Genomic DNA, 15059 nt, shown 5'->3' on the forward strand with positions numbered 1-15059 from the left:
AATATTAAGATCAAGCCATACAAACATTTAGGAAGCGTCCTTGGAAAGATCGAGCTTCTCAATCAATCGAATTGAACAAAACAATGGGGAGTCTGACTTTATTGCATGCTGTGTCCATGAAACTTAAAGGAAGGGGAGTAGTAAGTTATGAACCTTTAAAGGGAGGGGGCGAATTATGAATTTATACATTTGCTATGACAATTACGAAAAGCTCAGAACAAGAATAATCTGAACATTCAGGAGGGTGAAAGGCGAATAAGGAACAGAGTGAATTGGAAAGATGTGGTATACTGGGGTCGACGTGGTCAATGGACTGAACTAGGGTATGTGAAGCATCCAGCGAAAACCATGGAAAGGTCTGTGGGCCCTAATTGTGGATAGGAAGCTTTGGTTTCAGTGCCTTACACATGACAGCGGGAAAATGGATGTAAATGGATGTGGCCACTCTTCGTCCATTCCTGGTGCTACGTCGCTAACGAGGGAAACGGGGATCAAGTATGAAATATATTCAACACACACACACACACTTATATATATCTATATCTATATCTATCTATCTATCTACCTATCTTCTCTGTTACTTCTTTTGGAAAATTGAAAAAAAATAATGAGGGGAGGATTTTTTGCGAGATAGCGCTACCTCGCAAACGCGGGAGACAGCGAATAATGATGATATATATATATATATATATATATATATATATATATATATATATATATATATATATATATATATATATATATAGTTTTCAGTTTATACATTTTTTTGCAAGTAAACCAATAATGTTTTCATCGATAACGTAATATGGAAATATAACAAAGGGATTTGTTTATAAGATCATTTTTGCGTCGAAACTTAATTGTGTTTTCCTTTATCATGTAAACTTGTGCTGGAATAAAGTATTTTATTTCCTTTTGTTGCTTAAACATAAAGAAAGTGAATGTTGAGACTTTTCAAAACGTTCATCCATGGATAAAATACTTCTACATACCGACGTTTGTATTCATGTTATATAAAAACTACCAAAAATTAAGGATTTTGTATAAGTATATGAAATTTCAATATAAGCTATTGTGCTTAATTCTGACAGAGGGAGAAAAATCCAGTATGTAAAACATATTATAACCTCAATGTTTACATCCCTACCGTTGTTTTAGAAATGCTCAAACATATTCATATATTTACGTACACAATAACCGCAGTCTTAGAGAAATATTTGAGTTGCCTAAGATTTGACATTATCATCAACCAATGTATTTTACACTGTTCTATCTGAATAAACACTGTGGGAGACATCTTCCGCCATATTTCTAGTGGGAACAAGATGTGACTAGTAGTTCTTGAACGAACGGAGACGAGCGTACAGTATATATGTTGTAATGGGGGACAGCAGGTGTGTGTATGTGGCAGGACAACCTCGGGGGTTTAGAGTGACCGTAATACGTCAGCAAAATTCTTATCTTCATCTGTCCTGCCAACTGTATACGGGATATCATTCGACGGCCCTACAGCTGCTTGAATCTGGAGCCAGCTAGGCCGGATCATTGGCTTGCCCCTGGGTTCATCACTCCCCAATTTGGGTAGGCTGTGCAAAAACACTTCAAATGTTTTGAAACTTGTGCAAATTTTTTTTTTGATGGAAAGGGAAACGGAAGTTGTTCTCCTCTGGGTTACTGCTTGGTGGAGGAAGGCAGAGTGGTAAATGTGAGGTCATTTTAAGTAAATATTCTGTAGATATGTGGGAGGCAATTCATTTGACTTAGGGCTGATTTATTTTATTACTGATATTAAGGGTCTAAGAAAAAGCAGGGTAATTGATTATTTGGCAAATTGCCAGTTTACTTATGTATCAGAATAAGCTTTGAATGTTATGTATCTTTTTTGTATGTTAGTGAGATGTTTTAAAGACTAAAATAAAGTGTGGAGCCTAATTTGGAGCAGTTTATTGTATTCTTTGGTATTCAGCAACAATGATGGAATTATGAATATTAGGGGAACATATGGTCATAGAATTTTATAAGATTGATAAAGACTGATATGCATTTTGTAGATGATAGAATTTGATGAAAATGGTACCAGTTAATTCCTTACATTATGTAGGATTGACATAAAGTGTAACCCAACTATCTCCATCTGTGGTAAGATTTTGTAAAGTGGGCAGGGCTTTTAAGTTGAGGGGAAAATGTAAGGGTAAAAAACTCTCAGTATGATCTTTTGAGTAAAGCATTTGTAACTTTTCAAATCTAACAAAAGGTAAATGAACAGGAGTGATTGGTCAGGACCACAGATCTCAGAGTGTTGTGATGTTTGTGTGTCTGTGTGCAGAGAGAGTAGGACAATTGAGTAGTAAGTGTTCGGTCCTTCCTTACGGTAGTTGCATCATGGGCATGAAGGGTACTAGGATATCTTGAAACTTTTTTAGAGTTGTAGTGATGGTTGATGTCCAGAGCATAAGCAGAAGAGTGTGACGTGGTGAGGTAAGAGTCTGGTTGGTTGGTGACATAGTTTGAGGATATTGAGCAATTGCAGTTGATTGATGAGTAGTAAAACTCAGCGATCATGGGTGCATGTGTTGAGCCAAGTGGAATGGTGGGCATTAAAATCTTCATGGAGGTATGTGTTGAGCATGCTGGTGAAGTTCTGTAGAGTGGGTATGTATCTGGGAGGGCATGTCAAAGGGGAAGTTATGTATGTTTTGATTACATTATAGCTAGTACTGTGAAGTTACATTTTTTATGGGTTGTATTTCTGGGGTGTTATTGTTATGTGTGCTGTTTTGTGGGAGAAAGGCATGGCTGGGTGGATGAGTATTATGAATCCCTCTTCACACCTTTATTGTCTGTTGTTTCTTACTCTTACCCCTCACTCTTCAATCTTCCAAGGAGGGCAAACATCCAGCCTTTCCTTGTAACTTAATTTTGGTATCACCTTTGTTCTTTTCCTCTGGACCTTCTCTGTTCTGTGCGCTTCCTTTGGTTTGGTGATGAAACTCGAGAAGCATATTTAAGTTTTGGCCTTATATAGGATATGAACAGCTTGTCAAATGTTTCATTTTGCATATACATGGAAGCAATTCTATATTTACTAGTGCAGAGTTTGTCTCCTTATCCGTTCTCCTAATGTAGCACTTTGGTAATAGGTTAGAGATGATATCAAATCCGAAGTCCTTCTTACACAGAATCCTGAAGCGTATTTCTTGCTACATAGTAATGGTATTGAGGTCTTCTTTCACTTTGTCTTATCCTCAGCAGTATACATTTACTTGGGTTGAATTTCATCAACCAAGTATCAGACCAACTGTGGAGTTTGTTTAGGTCTCCTGTAATTTGTTGCAGCCCTCCTCAATTCTCACTTCCCTCATGACCTTAGCTGCATCTGCAAACATATCTGAGTAGGTAAGTCATTTACCAGATCAAGAGGAGGAATAGTCCCGGAATAGAACCTGTGGCATTCTGCTGGTCACTTTGATCCGTTTGGAGAAGTCCTCTTGAACAAGTGTCTTCTGCTCCCTCCCGTTGAGGTAACCATCTCTTCATCGAAGGGGTTTTACCCTTGTTCCTTCCTAGTGATCCAGCTTCTTAATCAGTCTCCTGTATGCTTGTATATATGCATAAGTACTGACTCTATGGTTTTGATTTTAATTGTACTTGCATTATTGTTTCCATACATAAATACTATTATCTTGGAAAGATTGGTTGAATGAAGATTTGTTAGTACCATGCTCATATTATAGACAATGTAAATACTATATGTAGTTGACAATATAAGTTTATTTCTTCTTTTAGTCTTTGATACTGAGACATATTACCTGATAGTGATGCACTTCTTGCATTATGTTGCTCTAATTTTTTTTGCCATTACTTGAATGCACTTAGTCCTGTTACATGTACTACCCAGCCTTTTCATTTCAAACCACCTGGCCAGACATACATCTGTGTCAATTAAACCCACAACCCCCTGACTCTTCCTCACTCTCTCTCCAGCCACCACAGCAGTAATGTCAGGCGTGGAGGGGGATGCGATACCTGACACCATAAACAAATCAGCGGTAAGGCTGTTTATACAGGTCTTGGTGTTGGGCCCTTTTTATATGCAGGCTTTAATTATTTCATTGCAGTTTTATATATTTTTAGTTGAATATTTTTTTTGTCACATATGGTACTGAAAAGTCTGGTAGGTCACTGTGATGGAGCTTTCTGTAAACCAATGGTTCCCAACCTTGGATCCAGGGACTTTGAGGGGGTATATGAGATACATTTCAAAGAGCGAAAGGTATATTGCCATTGGGTTGTTTTGTTTCAGCAGAACACTGCTTTGCCACATAAGGTTTGCTAAAAGCTTCATTGCTTTGGCAAAATATATCAGTATAGAAATAAAAAGATATATCTGTTCTTATAAAAAATATGTCACCATTGAGAGGGGTACATAATGCATTACATGGCAACCAAAGGGTACACCATCCAAAATAAGGTTAGGAACCACTGCAATATAAACTGAAAAAACATACACATATTAGTATTAGTGGTGATGTGAGAAGGAGATGGAATGAGTATTTTGAAGGTTTGTTGAATGTGTCTGATGACAGAGTGGCAGATATAGGGTGTTTTGGTCGAGGTGGTGTGCAAAGTGAGAGGGTTGGGGAAAATGATTTGGTAAACAGAGAAGAGGTAGTAAAAGCTTTGCGGAAGATGAAAGCCGGCAAGGCAGCAGGTTTGGATGGTATTGCAGTGGAATTTATTAAAAAAGGGGGTGACTGTATTGTTGACTGGTTGGTAAGGTTATTTAATGTATGTATGACTCATAGTGAGGTGCCTGAGGATTGGCGGAATGCGTGCATAGTGCCATTGTACAAAGGCAAAGGGGATAAGAGTGAGTGCTCAAATTACAGAGGTATAAGTTTGTTGAGTATTCCTGGTAAATTATATGGGAGGGTATTGATTGAGAGGGTGAAGGCATGTACAGAGCATCAGATTGGGGAAGAGCAGTGCGGTTTCAGAAGTGGTAGAGGATGTGTGGATCAGGTGTTTGCTTTGAAGAATGTATGTGAGAAATACTTAGAAAAGCAAATGGATTTGTATGTAGCATTTATGGATCTGGAGAAGGCATATGATAGAGTTGATAGAGATGCTCTGTGGAAGGTATTAAGAATATATGGTGTGGGAGGCAAGTTGTTGGAAGCAGTGAAAAGTTTTTATCGAGGATGTAAGGCATGTGTACGTGTAGGAAGAGAGGAAAGTGATTGGTTCTCAGTGAATGTAGGTTTGCGGCAGGGGTGTGTGATGTCTCCATGGTTGTTTAATTTGTTTATGGATGGGGTTGTTAGGGAGGTAAATGCAAGAGTCCTGGAAAGAGGGGCAAGTATGAAGTCTGTTGGGGATGAGAGAGCCTGGGAAGTGAGTCAGTTGTTGTTCGCTGATGATACAGCGCTGGTGGCTGATTCATGTGAGAAACTGCAGAAGCTGGTGACTGAGTTTGGTAAAGTGTGTGGAAGAAGAAAGTTAAGAGTAAATGTGAATAAGAGCAAGGTTATTAGGTACAGTAGGGTTGAGGGTCAAGTCAATTGGGAGGTAAGTTTGAATGGAGAAAAACTGGAGGAAGTGAAGTGTTTTAGATATCTGGGAGTGGATCTGTCAGCGGATGGAACCATGGAAGCGGAAGTGGATCATAGGGTGGGGGAGGGGGCGAAAATTTTGGGAGCCTTGAAAAATGTGTGGAAGTCGAGAACATTATCTCGGAAAGCAAAAATGGGTATGTTTGAAGGAATAGTGGTTCCAACAATGTTGTATGGTTGCGAGGCGTGGGCTATGGATAGAGTTGTGCGCAGGAGGATGGATGTGCTGGAAATGAGATGTTTGAGGACAATGTGTGGTGTGAGGTGGTTTGATCGAGTAAGTAACGTAAGGGTAAGAGAGATGTGTGGAAATAAAAAGAGCGTGGTTGAGAGAGCAGAAGAGGGTGTTTTGAAATGGTTTGGGCACATGGAGAGAATGAGTGAGGAAAGATTGACCAAGAGGATATATGTGTCGGAGGTGGAGGGAACGAGGAGAAGAGGGAGACCAAATTGGAGGTGGAAAGATGGAGTGAAAAAGATTTTGTGTGATCGGGGCCTGAACATGCAGGAGGGTGTAAGGAGGGCAAGGAATAGAGTGAATTGGAGCGATGTGGTATACAGGGGTTGACGTGCTGTCAGTGGAGTGAATCAAGGCATGTGAGGCGTCTGGGGTGGACCATGGAAAGCTGTGTAGGTAATGTATACACGTGTGTGGACATGTGTATGTACATGTGTATGGGGGGGGGGGTTGGGCCATTTCTTTCGTCTGTTTCCTTGCGCTACCTCGCACACGCGGGAGACAGCGACAGAGTATAAAAAAAAAAAAAAAAAAAAAAATTAGTATTCAGGTTCATGTTTTCTGATTGTATAATGTGAATCATCATCAGGGATGTTTTGTGTACTGTAGTTTAGGTTTATAGAATCACTGTACACACATGATTCTTTTTGTGTATTAGTAGTTTAAAAGTTTTCATTGCAGTTTTTCTTGAATTATCCCTTACATATAATCTTTTATGATTTATGTCATCAAAATTGGTTGACAGAGAGTAGAAATTAAATGAAAAACTGTGATTACATTTGGATGTCAGGGTTAGAAAGAAAAAGTTTCCATATATATGTAATGTACTGTTTTACGCATTTATGGAGAAGGGAAGAAAGCAGTGAAGTAATTTTCCCGCTCTTTGTAATTTTTTTGTCACTTGATGGAGAGTGAAGGATATGAAAAGGCTTTCCTGTGCTGGATAGTCAGTGCAACTGAATCTAACATGGAAATCTCATGAAATTTTCAGAAAGTGAAAATTGCTATTTTGACTATTACATCTATTCTGTTATGAAAAGGATTTTTCATGCGTCAAGAATGCCCTGAAAACAATATCAGAGGGTGAAAAGTATTACTTTCAGAAATGTAAAAGATATTACATTGATTGATTGGCAATAAATGAAATAAAAATATGACACATCTTTACAACTGGACTGTGGTATTCCAATGGCAAAATTACAGCATTTCCATGAAAGAATATAATTACTGTTAATTCTTTAGTTTTTTATATAATAAAAATTCAGTTGTGCTCTAGCAGAGAGGCCCATTTTTTTTTTAATGTCATTGATGAAAATTGAGCAGTGCATTTGACAAGAGAAAACACAGACCCAACTACTGTTGAGATTTGCAGCTAAAGGATTACAAAATTATCTGGTACCTCCAACAGCTCTCCTTTATTAGCTAGCTAGTTGCAAGTCCTGAACACTGTTTTATGGTCTTCTTCCCACTGAGATTATGGAGCATAATGCTTGCTGTCTATGCTAAAAATCTTGTCTGTAGGCCAGACTCATATAATACAGGTCTCTTACTTTAATATATCCTTGTCCTTGTGGATAGTGGAGTAAGAGTTCTATATGTGTAATTCCAGTGCATTATAAAAGGTGCTAAATGAGCAAGGATAAGGGGGCTGGAGTCTTCCCCTTTTTATATTAACATTTTCCAAAAAGAGGAACTGAGGAAAGAGCGAAGTGAGGATTTTTCCCTTTTCCCTGAAGTTTGATTGTGTGTGAACATAACCAGGATGAAAAAAATAGAGAGATCGGCTCAAAGGGGAACTAAGTTTAAAGAAAAGAGGCTAAAATAATTTGGCAATATTGGGTAACTTGCTGTAATGAACTAGGAATTATGAATAGGATATTATTACAGATACAATCTACATTTTAAAGGTAAAATTGCTGATTGTACATTACAAATGTTGATCTCTACATTGGTACTTTGGGATAGACAGAATCTTGACTCATAGAAATGAAAGAATATTCTTTTAAGTAAGCTTTCTTCAATTTTTCGAGATCACTTCTGGAGGAATGCCATAAGAACAGAAGAAATAATTTTTTAAACAAAATGAATGTGGAACAAGGCTCCTCATAACTTATCAGTGCTTAACCATTTCCTTGTAGGGCCTGACTATTTGCATACATTTTACTGTTAAGTCTGACTTTTGATACTGTATTTTAAATTTGTCACTTTCATTGCCATGGTAACAAAATGTTGCCAGAGACTTTTACACCTTTACTCATATGTCAAAAAAGAAGGGCTTAGGGGCTCAGTTACCCTCATGGTTTCAGAAAGACAGTAGTACAGTGTCTTGTTGTTTTGCCAGGGGAGAAAAATGCATGAAGTTTTTAATGCAAACTCTCATTGATTTTTTATAAAACAGATGATTTTTGAGGTCATATGTGCTGACATGCATTACTGTATTGATTTACTAGAAGCAAGAAATTAGTCTACTCAAACCTCTGGCAGCTTTGACTGGCTGATGTCACATACTATACCATCTGTGCCTTCCTCTGCACTGAAAAGATTGAGAAACAAGGTTATACATGTCCCATCAGCACCTAAAGCACTTGGCCTCTCACTACATACAGGCCATGTTCTTAGGTACTGATGGGTCAGTGGGTCGGTACCTTGTTCTTTAGGTACTGTAATGATTGTGTCAGATTGTGGCCTTGATCACCATATGGGTTTGATTATGTAACTGCCCTATTTGTATCATTGAAGTTGAGCTTCCATTTTGAATGAGTCACATGTTTGAGTGGCCATCAGTCCATGGTTAGCCTAATTTGCTCTGACTTCTGTCTTTTACCTTCCTTTGCTTTCACCTTGGGAGGAGTTCCTTCATTTTCTTGCTTCAGAACTTTATATACCAAGATGAATTCATTAGCCTTGACAGGTTTAAGTTTAGGTTATTTACTTTTATCATGGCTTTTAGAAATTTCAAATTTTAGGCAGTTATGAATTACCTGCAGAGTCCTTATGTGATTCAGGAAATATTTTAGTATAATATCATAAGACTAAAGGAAGTTTCAGCTTATTCAACAAATAAAGGAATCTGACAGACATTTGGCTAAGCAGTTGCTGGATGAGAATGTCTTTTTCAGCACATTCTATATGAGTTTGCAGAAAGTGTCAGCTGAGGTCTATAACAAGGTTAAGGAAATTTTACCCTTATATAAGTGTTGCCAGAAAAGGTTTGTAGGTATGCTTTTAAAAAATTCTCAAGCCCAAATAAGGAGTCTTTTATGTTGAATTTTGATTTCCCATAAAGTTAAAAGATTACAGTAGTTTATTGAATGTTAGACATAAATATATTGACCCTATAACTGCTCCCACATCATGTGACAATCCCTTAGAGGTTGTGTACCAATGTCACATGATTTATCTTGTCGCCATCTCTGTTTGAATATCCTACTGATTTATCATACCATTAGTAGCCTATAGAGGTGTCCTTTTTTTTTTCTCTGCAGTACCCCTACAACCACCATAATCCGTGCACAGCTGTTGAGGTTCAGGTTGTCTGTACATGTGACCCCACAGAAAATATGTAGATTGTTGGATGACCCAACTGATGAGGAAGGTCACTTCTGATATATATCAGCTGGTAGGGAGAGTGAAGATCATAAATGTGAGAATATAAGTGATTTAGAGAGTGATATTAGTGGGACTCTTAAGGAGCTAGGGTGCCGATGTGTGAAGCTTCCCCCACCAACCTCACCTTGGCTTTCATCATGTGGAAGAAATTCTGTAATGGTTGTGCTAAATTTTCTCTTTCTGTAATATTGGGGTGATGGAGGACTTTGATAACAGATTATAGTTAAAGAGCTTGAATATTTTCAAAGAAGAAGTACTTCCAATATCCTCTCCACACACTCTTTTCCTCGTACCCCTCTTTAATGTGAGTTGTGTAATATTTCTTGATACATTTACATTATTCACCACCACTGCTTTACCTGTTTATGAAATAAGATTAGAGTATTCACCACCACTGCTTTACCTGTTTATGAAATAAGATTAGAGTGTGAAAATCAAGTTCAAGAAAGATACAAAACCCCCACTATCCTCCTTACACATGCCAAATACTCTGATGACAGCCTAGTTGGCAGTTGCTGAATGGCTGAGAACTTTCATGCGTGTATTTTTGGCATCTGGTCCCTAACCCTCATTTAATATGTAAATATATGATGTACAATAACGTACCTCTCACTGGTCCCTGTCTTGCGTCAATGCATGACTGCTGTAATTCCTGCTGATTTTGATGATGAGTTTACTCTGGCAATGTATACGAGTTTGGGCAGTTTTATCATTCTTATCATGGTATTTCACATTTTTATATGTGGACATACTCATCAAACTGTGGCAGAAAATGTACATCCACACATCTGGTGCTGTTCACTAATTTCATTGCATACATGGATTCCAAGTAGTTACATTTCTCATTTTTATGCTGTCTGTATTTAAAATGTTATGGGTGTTCTATTTTACAGTTCATAATTTTTTCTCTGATTTGGCAGACTAACTAGGATGATATTAAAGCTGATGGCTTCTGGCTTTTGATGTTATTCATCAACTCATATCGCCAAAATTTTTATCAACTCATAACACCTAAAGTTTTATAACTCTTTTTTTGTTAATCCGTGGTTTCTTTTACCTGTATTCTTGATAATGTAAACTGGACTGATTTACAGTTTTTAATTTTGCCAGAGTTCCTTTTGATTGACTTTAGAGAATAGCATTACACGAGAAGCACCATGTGTGTTTCAAACTTTTCACCTTTGGCTACAAGCACTTCCTCCGACTTGCTGCAATACCATGATATATGCTTAGCTTAAGAGTGATCCACACCTCACTGAACTTTTTTCTTGGTGGTTAAAGATAACTTTATATATATGTGCTTGTTTTTATTCATTATATTGTAAGTTTGTTTTTATTCTTTTTATTGTGAGTTTGTTCTTATTCATTGCTTAGTGAATTTGTTTTTCATGAATTTTCATATAATAAAGGAAATGTACATTCCGTCAATGTTGAAATATGTATTCAAATTTTGTATGATAAAATAAAAGCATTTTTTTTAGGACTGCATCCTAAATTTTTTTCTGGAAAAATGTTTCTGTATGAAGAGTAAAATGATATAAATGAATTTCATATTTTTTAAAAGCCTCCATGGAAGAGGGTCCAAAGCAGGAATATAAGGTAAAGGTACTGTGTGTCATACATAGATTTGGTTATTTTTTAGTCATTAGTTTATTCAGTGATGGAAGAGGGTCCAAAGCAGGAATATAAGGTAAAGGTACTGTATGTCATACATAGATTTTGGTTATTTTTTAGTCATTAGTTTATTCAGTGATTTATACTAATAATTTTTTATCTTACTGAATATCTTTATGTTATGTTGCTATAATAGGACACATTTTTCAGGTTAGAAGTGGGCTTACTCTTCACCCGGTGGGTTCCGTCAGCACCATGGATACACTCATCTACAGCTCCTTCACAGTTCTTGCCTTTGTGGCATTAGTGTTTCATGTCCTTGCTATGAAGACAAAAAGTCAGATTTCATCTGCAAATAATCCACATTTCAAGAAATTCCAGAATTTATTCTTCCTAGTTTACTTTATGGCATTATTTTCAGATTGGTTACAGGGACCATATGTATATAAGCTTTATGAAAACTATGGATATGCTAGTAATCAAATAGCCCTTTTATATGTTGTTGGATTTGCAAGTAGTGTTATATTTGGAACCACTACTGGCCCCATAGCAGATAGATTTGGAAGAAAGAAGATAGCTCTAGTTTTCTGCATTTTGTATTCCTTCTGTTGTCTTACCAAGCTCAGCTCAAAATTCTTCTGGCTTTTTCTTGGCCGTGTTTTTGGTGGAATCTCAACATCTATGTTGTTTTCTACTTTTGAATCTTGGTATGTGCATGAACACACAGAAACTCATGATTTCCCAAATGAATGGTTGTCAGTAACATTTTCCAAGGCAACATTCTGGAATGGTGTGCTTGCCATCAATGCAGGAATATTTGCCAATTATTTTGTAGAGGTGCAGGGATTTGGACCAGTTGCTCCTTTCATGTTAGCAATCCCATTCTTAATCATAGCTGGTTTGATCATCATGAAAACATGGAGAGAAAACTATGGTAACCAGACTCTTGATATTCGCAGGTCATGCATGGATGGCCTTCGATCTATATTGTTTAAAGAGACAATTCTTTATCTGGGCATTGTCCAGTCTCTTTTTGAAGCCAACATGTACATCTTTGTGTTTCAGTGGACTCCAATATTAGGCCCTGGCCACCCTCCACTTGGAATGGTTTTTGCTTGTTTTATGGTGTGTATAATGATAGGTTCTTCTCTGTATGCTGTGCTGTTATCAAAGAAATACCAAGCTGAACAGTTATTAATGATGGCTGTAGGATTAGCAATCATTTCCATGTCTATGTGTGTATATTCTACTAATGGAGATCATATATACCTTTCCTTCACAGCCTTCCTTTTTTTGGAAGTGGCTGTGGGCATGTATTTCCCTGCCATTGGGTACTTGCGATCTCAAGTTATTCCAGAAGACTTAAGAGCAGGTATAATGAATTGGTTCAGAGTTCCTACAAATGTCATCACTTGTGCTGGTCTCATGCTTGTGCACAACAACACCATTATTAGTTCAACTCACACAATGTTTGCCATATGTACTGGTATGTTAATTATTGCACTGGTGAGCAACTTTAGGTTTAATGTACTATTTAGTTCGTCCAAGGTTCTTCTGCCTTCAAATGAAGACAAAGTATCTTTAATAAAGGCTGAATCATAAATAGTACAGGTATAGCAAAAATTCATTACCCTTCACTGTTGATACAGGCTATGACAATGTAATTGGAACCATTTGAAAATTTGGTGATGAAATTGACTTCTCGTTATTGATTGGCACTTAATTAAATTGCACTACATTTTAAGTATATAATGATTTTCATTAATAACTGGTGTTTTTCTTTATATAAACATGTTTTGTGGTAATTTATACAAAGGTTGTGTTTTAACTTAATATCCTTGAAGTACGGTACTGTCAGTAAGTTACGGAAAAAATCAGCTTCATTCAAAGTAAAAAGTTTTCACCTGTCACTGAGGGAAATTAAACTGCTTAAGCAAGAATTATCATCCATTGAAAATATAAAATAACGTGTCCATCATAGCAGATCCATACTGTTTGGATCCTTTAAAGCTTTTGTTGTAAAGCTGGATGGTATTAATCCATAAATTAGAACCACTGATTTGTTAGATAAGGATGATAAAGGAGTGATTTGGAATCAAATGCAGTGAAAGCAATCTATGTGTAGAGGCATTATGAAAGGAGAGGCTGGTCTCAAGGAATCAGCTTAGTGTTTAGGGTAGAAAGAGTATGTCTGTATATAAGAGTGGATGTTCATGTATTCATTGTAACAATTAGGCATGGTTTGTGTGTGTGATTTTATAGGCTGTATGTATCTGATCTGCCCCATGGAATTGGGAGTGGATTTAAAGATAACTAGATAGAAAGATAGGTAGATAGTAGGTAAGTAGATTATTACCTCCACAAATATTATTGTGTTATATACTGGTGGATCTTGTAATTGTTTCCTGACAAGGTAACTACATCATTTAAAGCCATTCTGCAACTTTAAGTAAAAGTTAAGATGATTATATGACTAAACCATATCTTAAATTATTAACCTTATATAAAATTAAGAGTAGCTCATTTGTGACCATACCCATACAGATAACATTAGTTACTGGCCATCTCATTGGATCACACCATTTAGCCCATTGCTGTTTTTATACAAAGAATGCACATTTTCATCATATAGTTGTGAGTGCAGAAAAGGAATAAAGTATTCATGGTTTACCATAATCATCTAAACTCCTCACTGAAACAGGACTTCACTGCATTATGAAATGTCTTGTAATCGTCCTTAAGCTTTTATTTTGAACTTTTGAGAAATATAGTCATGTTTGTGGAAAAACATGTTGATTTACAAGAGATTACCACACTGCTGAAGAGTTAGATGGATTAAGAAATATCCATCACTACTGTAAAGTGGAACTGAATGTTTTTTTTGTTTACTCTTGGGATAATTTGATATGTAGCAGTTTGATATGAGAAAGTCACTTTGCCTGAAAACAGAGTATCCTGAAAACCAAAAGTTTAGTGTTTTTACTTTAAGGCAAAATTACTCTTTAGTTTATACTCTCCTGTATTCAGTGAACCATACCATGCTTTGAAATTAGGTATGGTCATACCAACTGGTGTCTAAACACTTTAAATGCCCATTTGTACATTTTATTATTTTAGAATCTGCATTATTAGTAGAAACATTAACCAAAGGAGGTTGAGTAGTGATTCCTTTACCTTTTCTGTTAAAGAAATATATATATATATATATATATTTATATATATATATTTATATATATATATATATATTTGGACGATTTTTGCAGGGAAAAAATGCAATTGAGTGGGAGAAGTATAAAAGAAAGAGACAGGAGGTCAAGAGAAAGGTGCAAGAGGTGAAAAAAAGGGCAAATGAGAGTTGGGGTGAGAGACTTTCAGTAAATTTTAGGGAGAATAAAAAGATGTTCTGGAAGGAGGTAAATAGGGTGCGTAAGACAAGGGAGCAAATGGGAACTTCAGTGAAGGGCGTAAATGGGGAGGTGATAACAAGTAGTGGTGATGTGAGGAGATGGAATGAGTATTTTGAAGGTTTGTTGAATGTGTCTGATGACAGAGTGGCAGATATAGGGTGTTTGGGTCGAGGTGGTGTGCAAAGTGAGAGGGTTAGGGAAAATGATTTGGTAAACAGAGAAGAGGTAGTAGAAGCTTTGCGGAAGATGAAAGCCGGCAAGGCAGCAGGTTTGGATGGTATTGCAGTGGAATTTATTAAAAAAGGGGGTGACTGTATTGTTGACTGGTTGGTAAGGTTATTTAATGTATGTATGACTCATGGTGAGGTGCCTGAGGATTGGCGGAATGCGTGCATAGTGCCATTGTACAAAGGCAAAGGGGATAAGAGTGAGTGCTCAAATTACAGAGGTATAAGTTTGTTGAGTATTCCTGGTAAATTATATGGGAGGGTATTGATTGAGAGGGTGAAGGCATGTACAGAGCATCAGATTGGGGAAGAGCAGTGTGGTTTCAGAAGTGGTAGAGGATGTGTGGATCAG

The 15059-nt window shown here is 36.9% G+C and overlaps 1 protein-coding gene across 2 annotated transcripts; it reads left to right on the forward strand.

The window, feature by feature from the left end:
• Window positions 1–1224: 1224 nt before the first annotated feature.
• On the forward strand, window positions 1225–14319 carry LOC139765959 (molybdate-anion transporter-like). 2 transcript variants are annotated; one of them, XM_071693967.1, is made up of 3 exons: window positions 1225–1581; window positions 3985–4049; window positions 11284–14319. In XM_071693967.1, the coding sequence occupies exons 2-3, from the start codon at window positions 3999–4001 to the stop codon at window positions 12673–12675; spliced, it is 1443 nt and encodes a 480-aa protein (XP_071550068.1). In that variant the 5' UTR covers window positions 1225–1581; window positions 3985–3998; the 3' UTR covers window positions 12676–14319. The 2 variants fall into 2 exon arrangements, with proteins under 2 accessions (XP_071550068.1, XP_071550069.1); XM_071693968.1 differs by lacking the exon at window positions 3985–4049 and having other exon boundaries at window positions 1234–1581.
• The last annotated feature ends 740 nt before the right edge of the window (window positions 14320–15059 follow it).

The sequence above is a fragment of the Panulirus ornatus genome, chromosome 56 (genome assembly GCF_036320965.1).
Source record: "Panulirus ornatus isolate Po-2019 chromosome 56, ASM3632096v1, whole genome shotgun sequence".
In the NCBI taxonomy this organism is placed as follows: domain Eukaryota; kingdom Metazoa; phylum Arthropoda; class Malacostraca; order Decapoda; family Palinuridae; genus Panulirus; species Panulirus ornatus.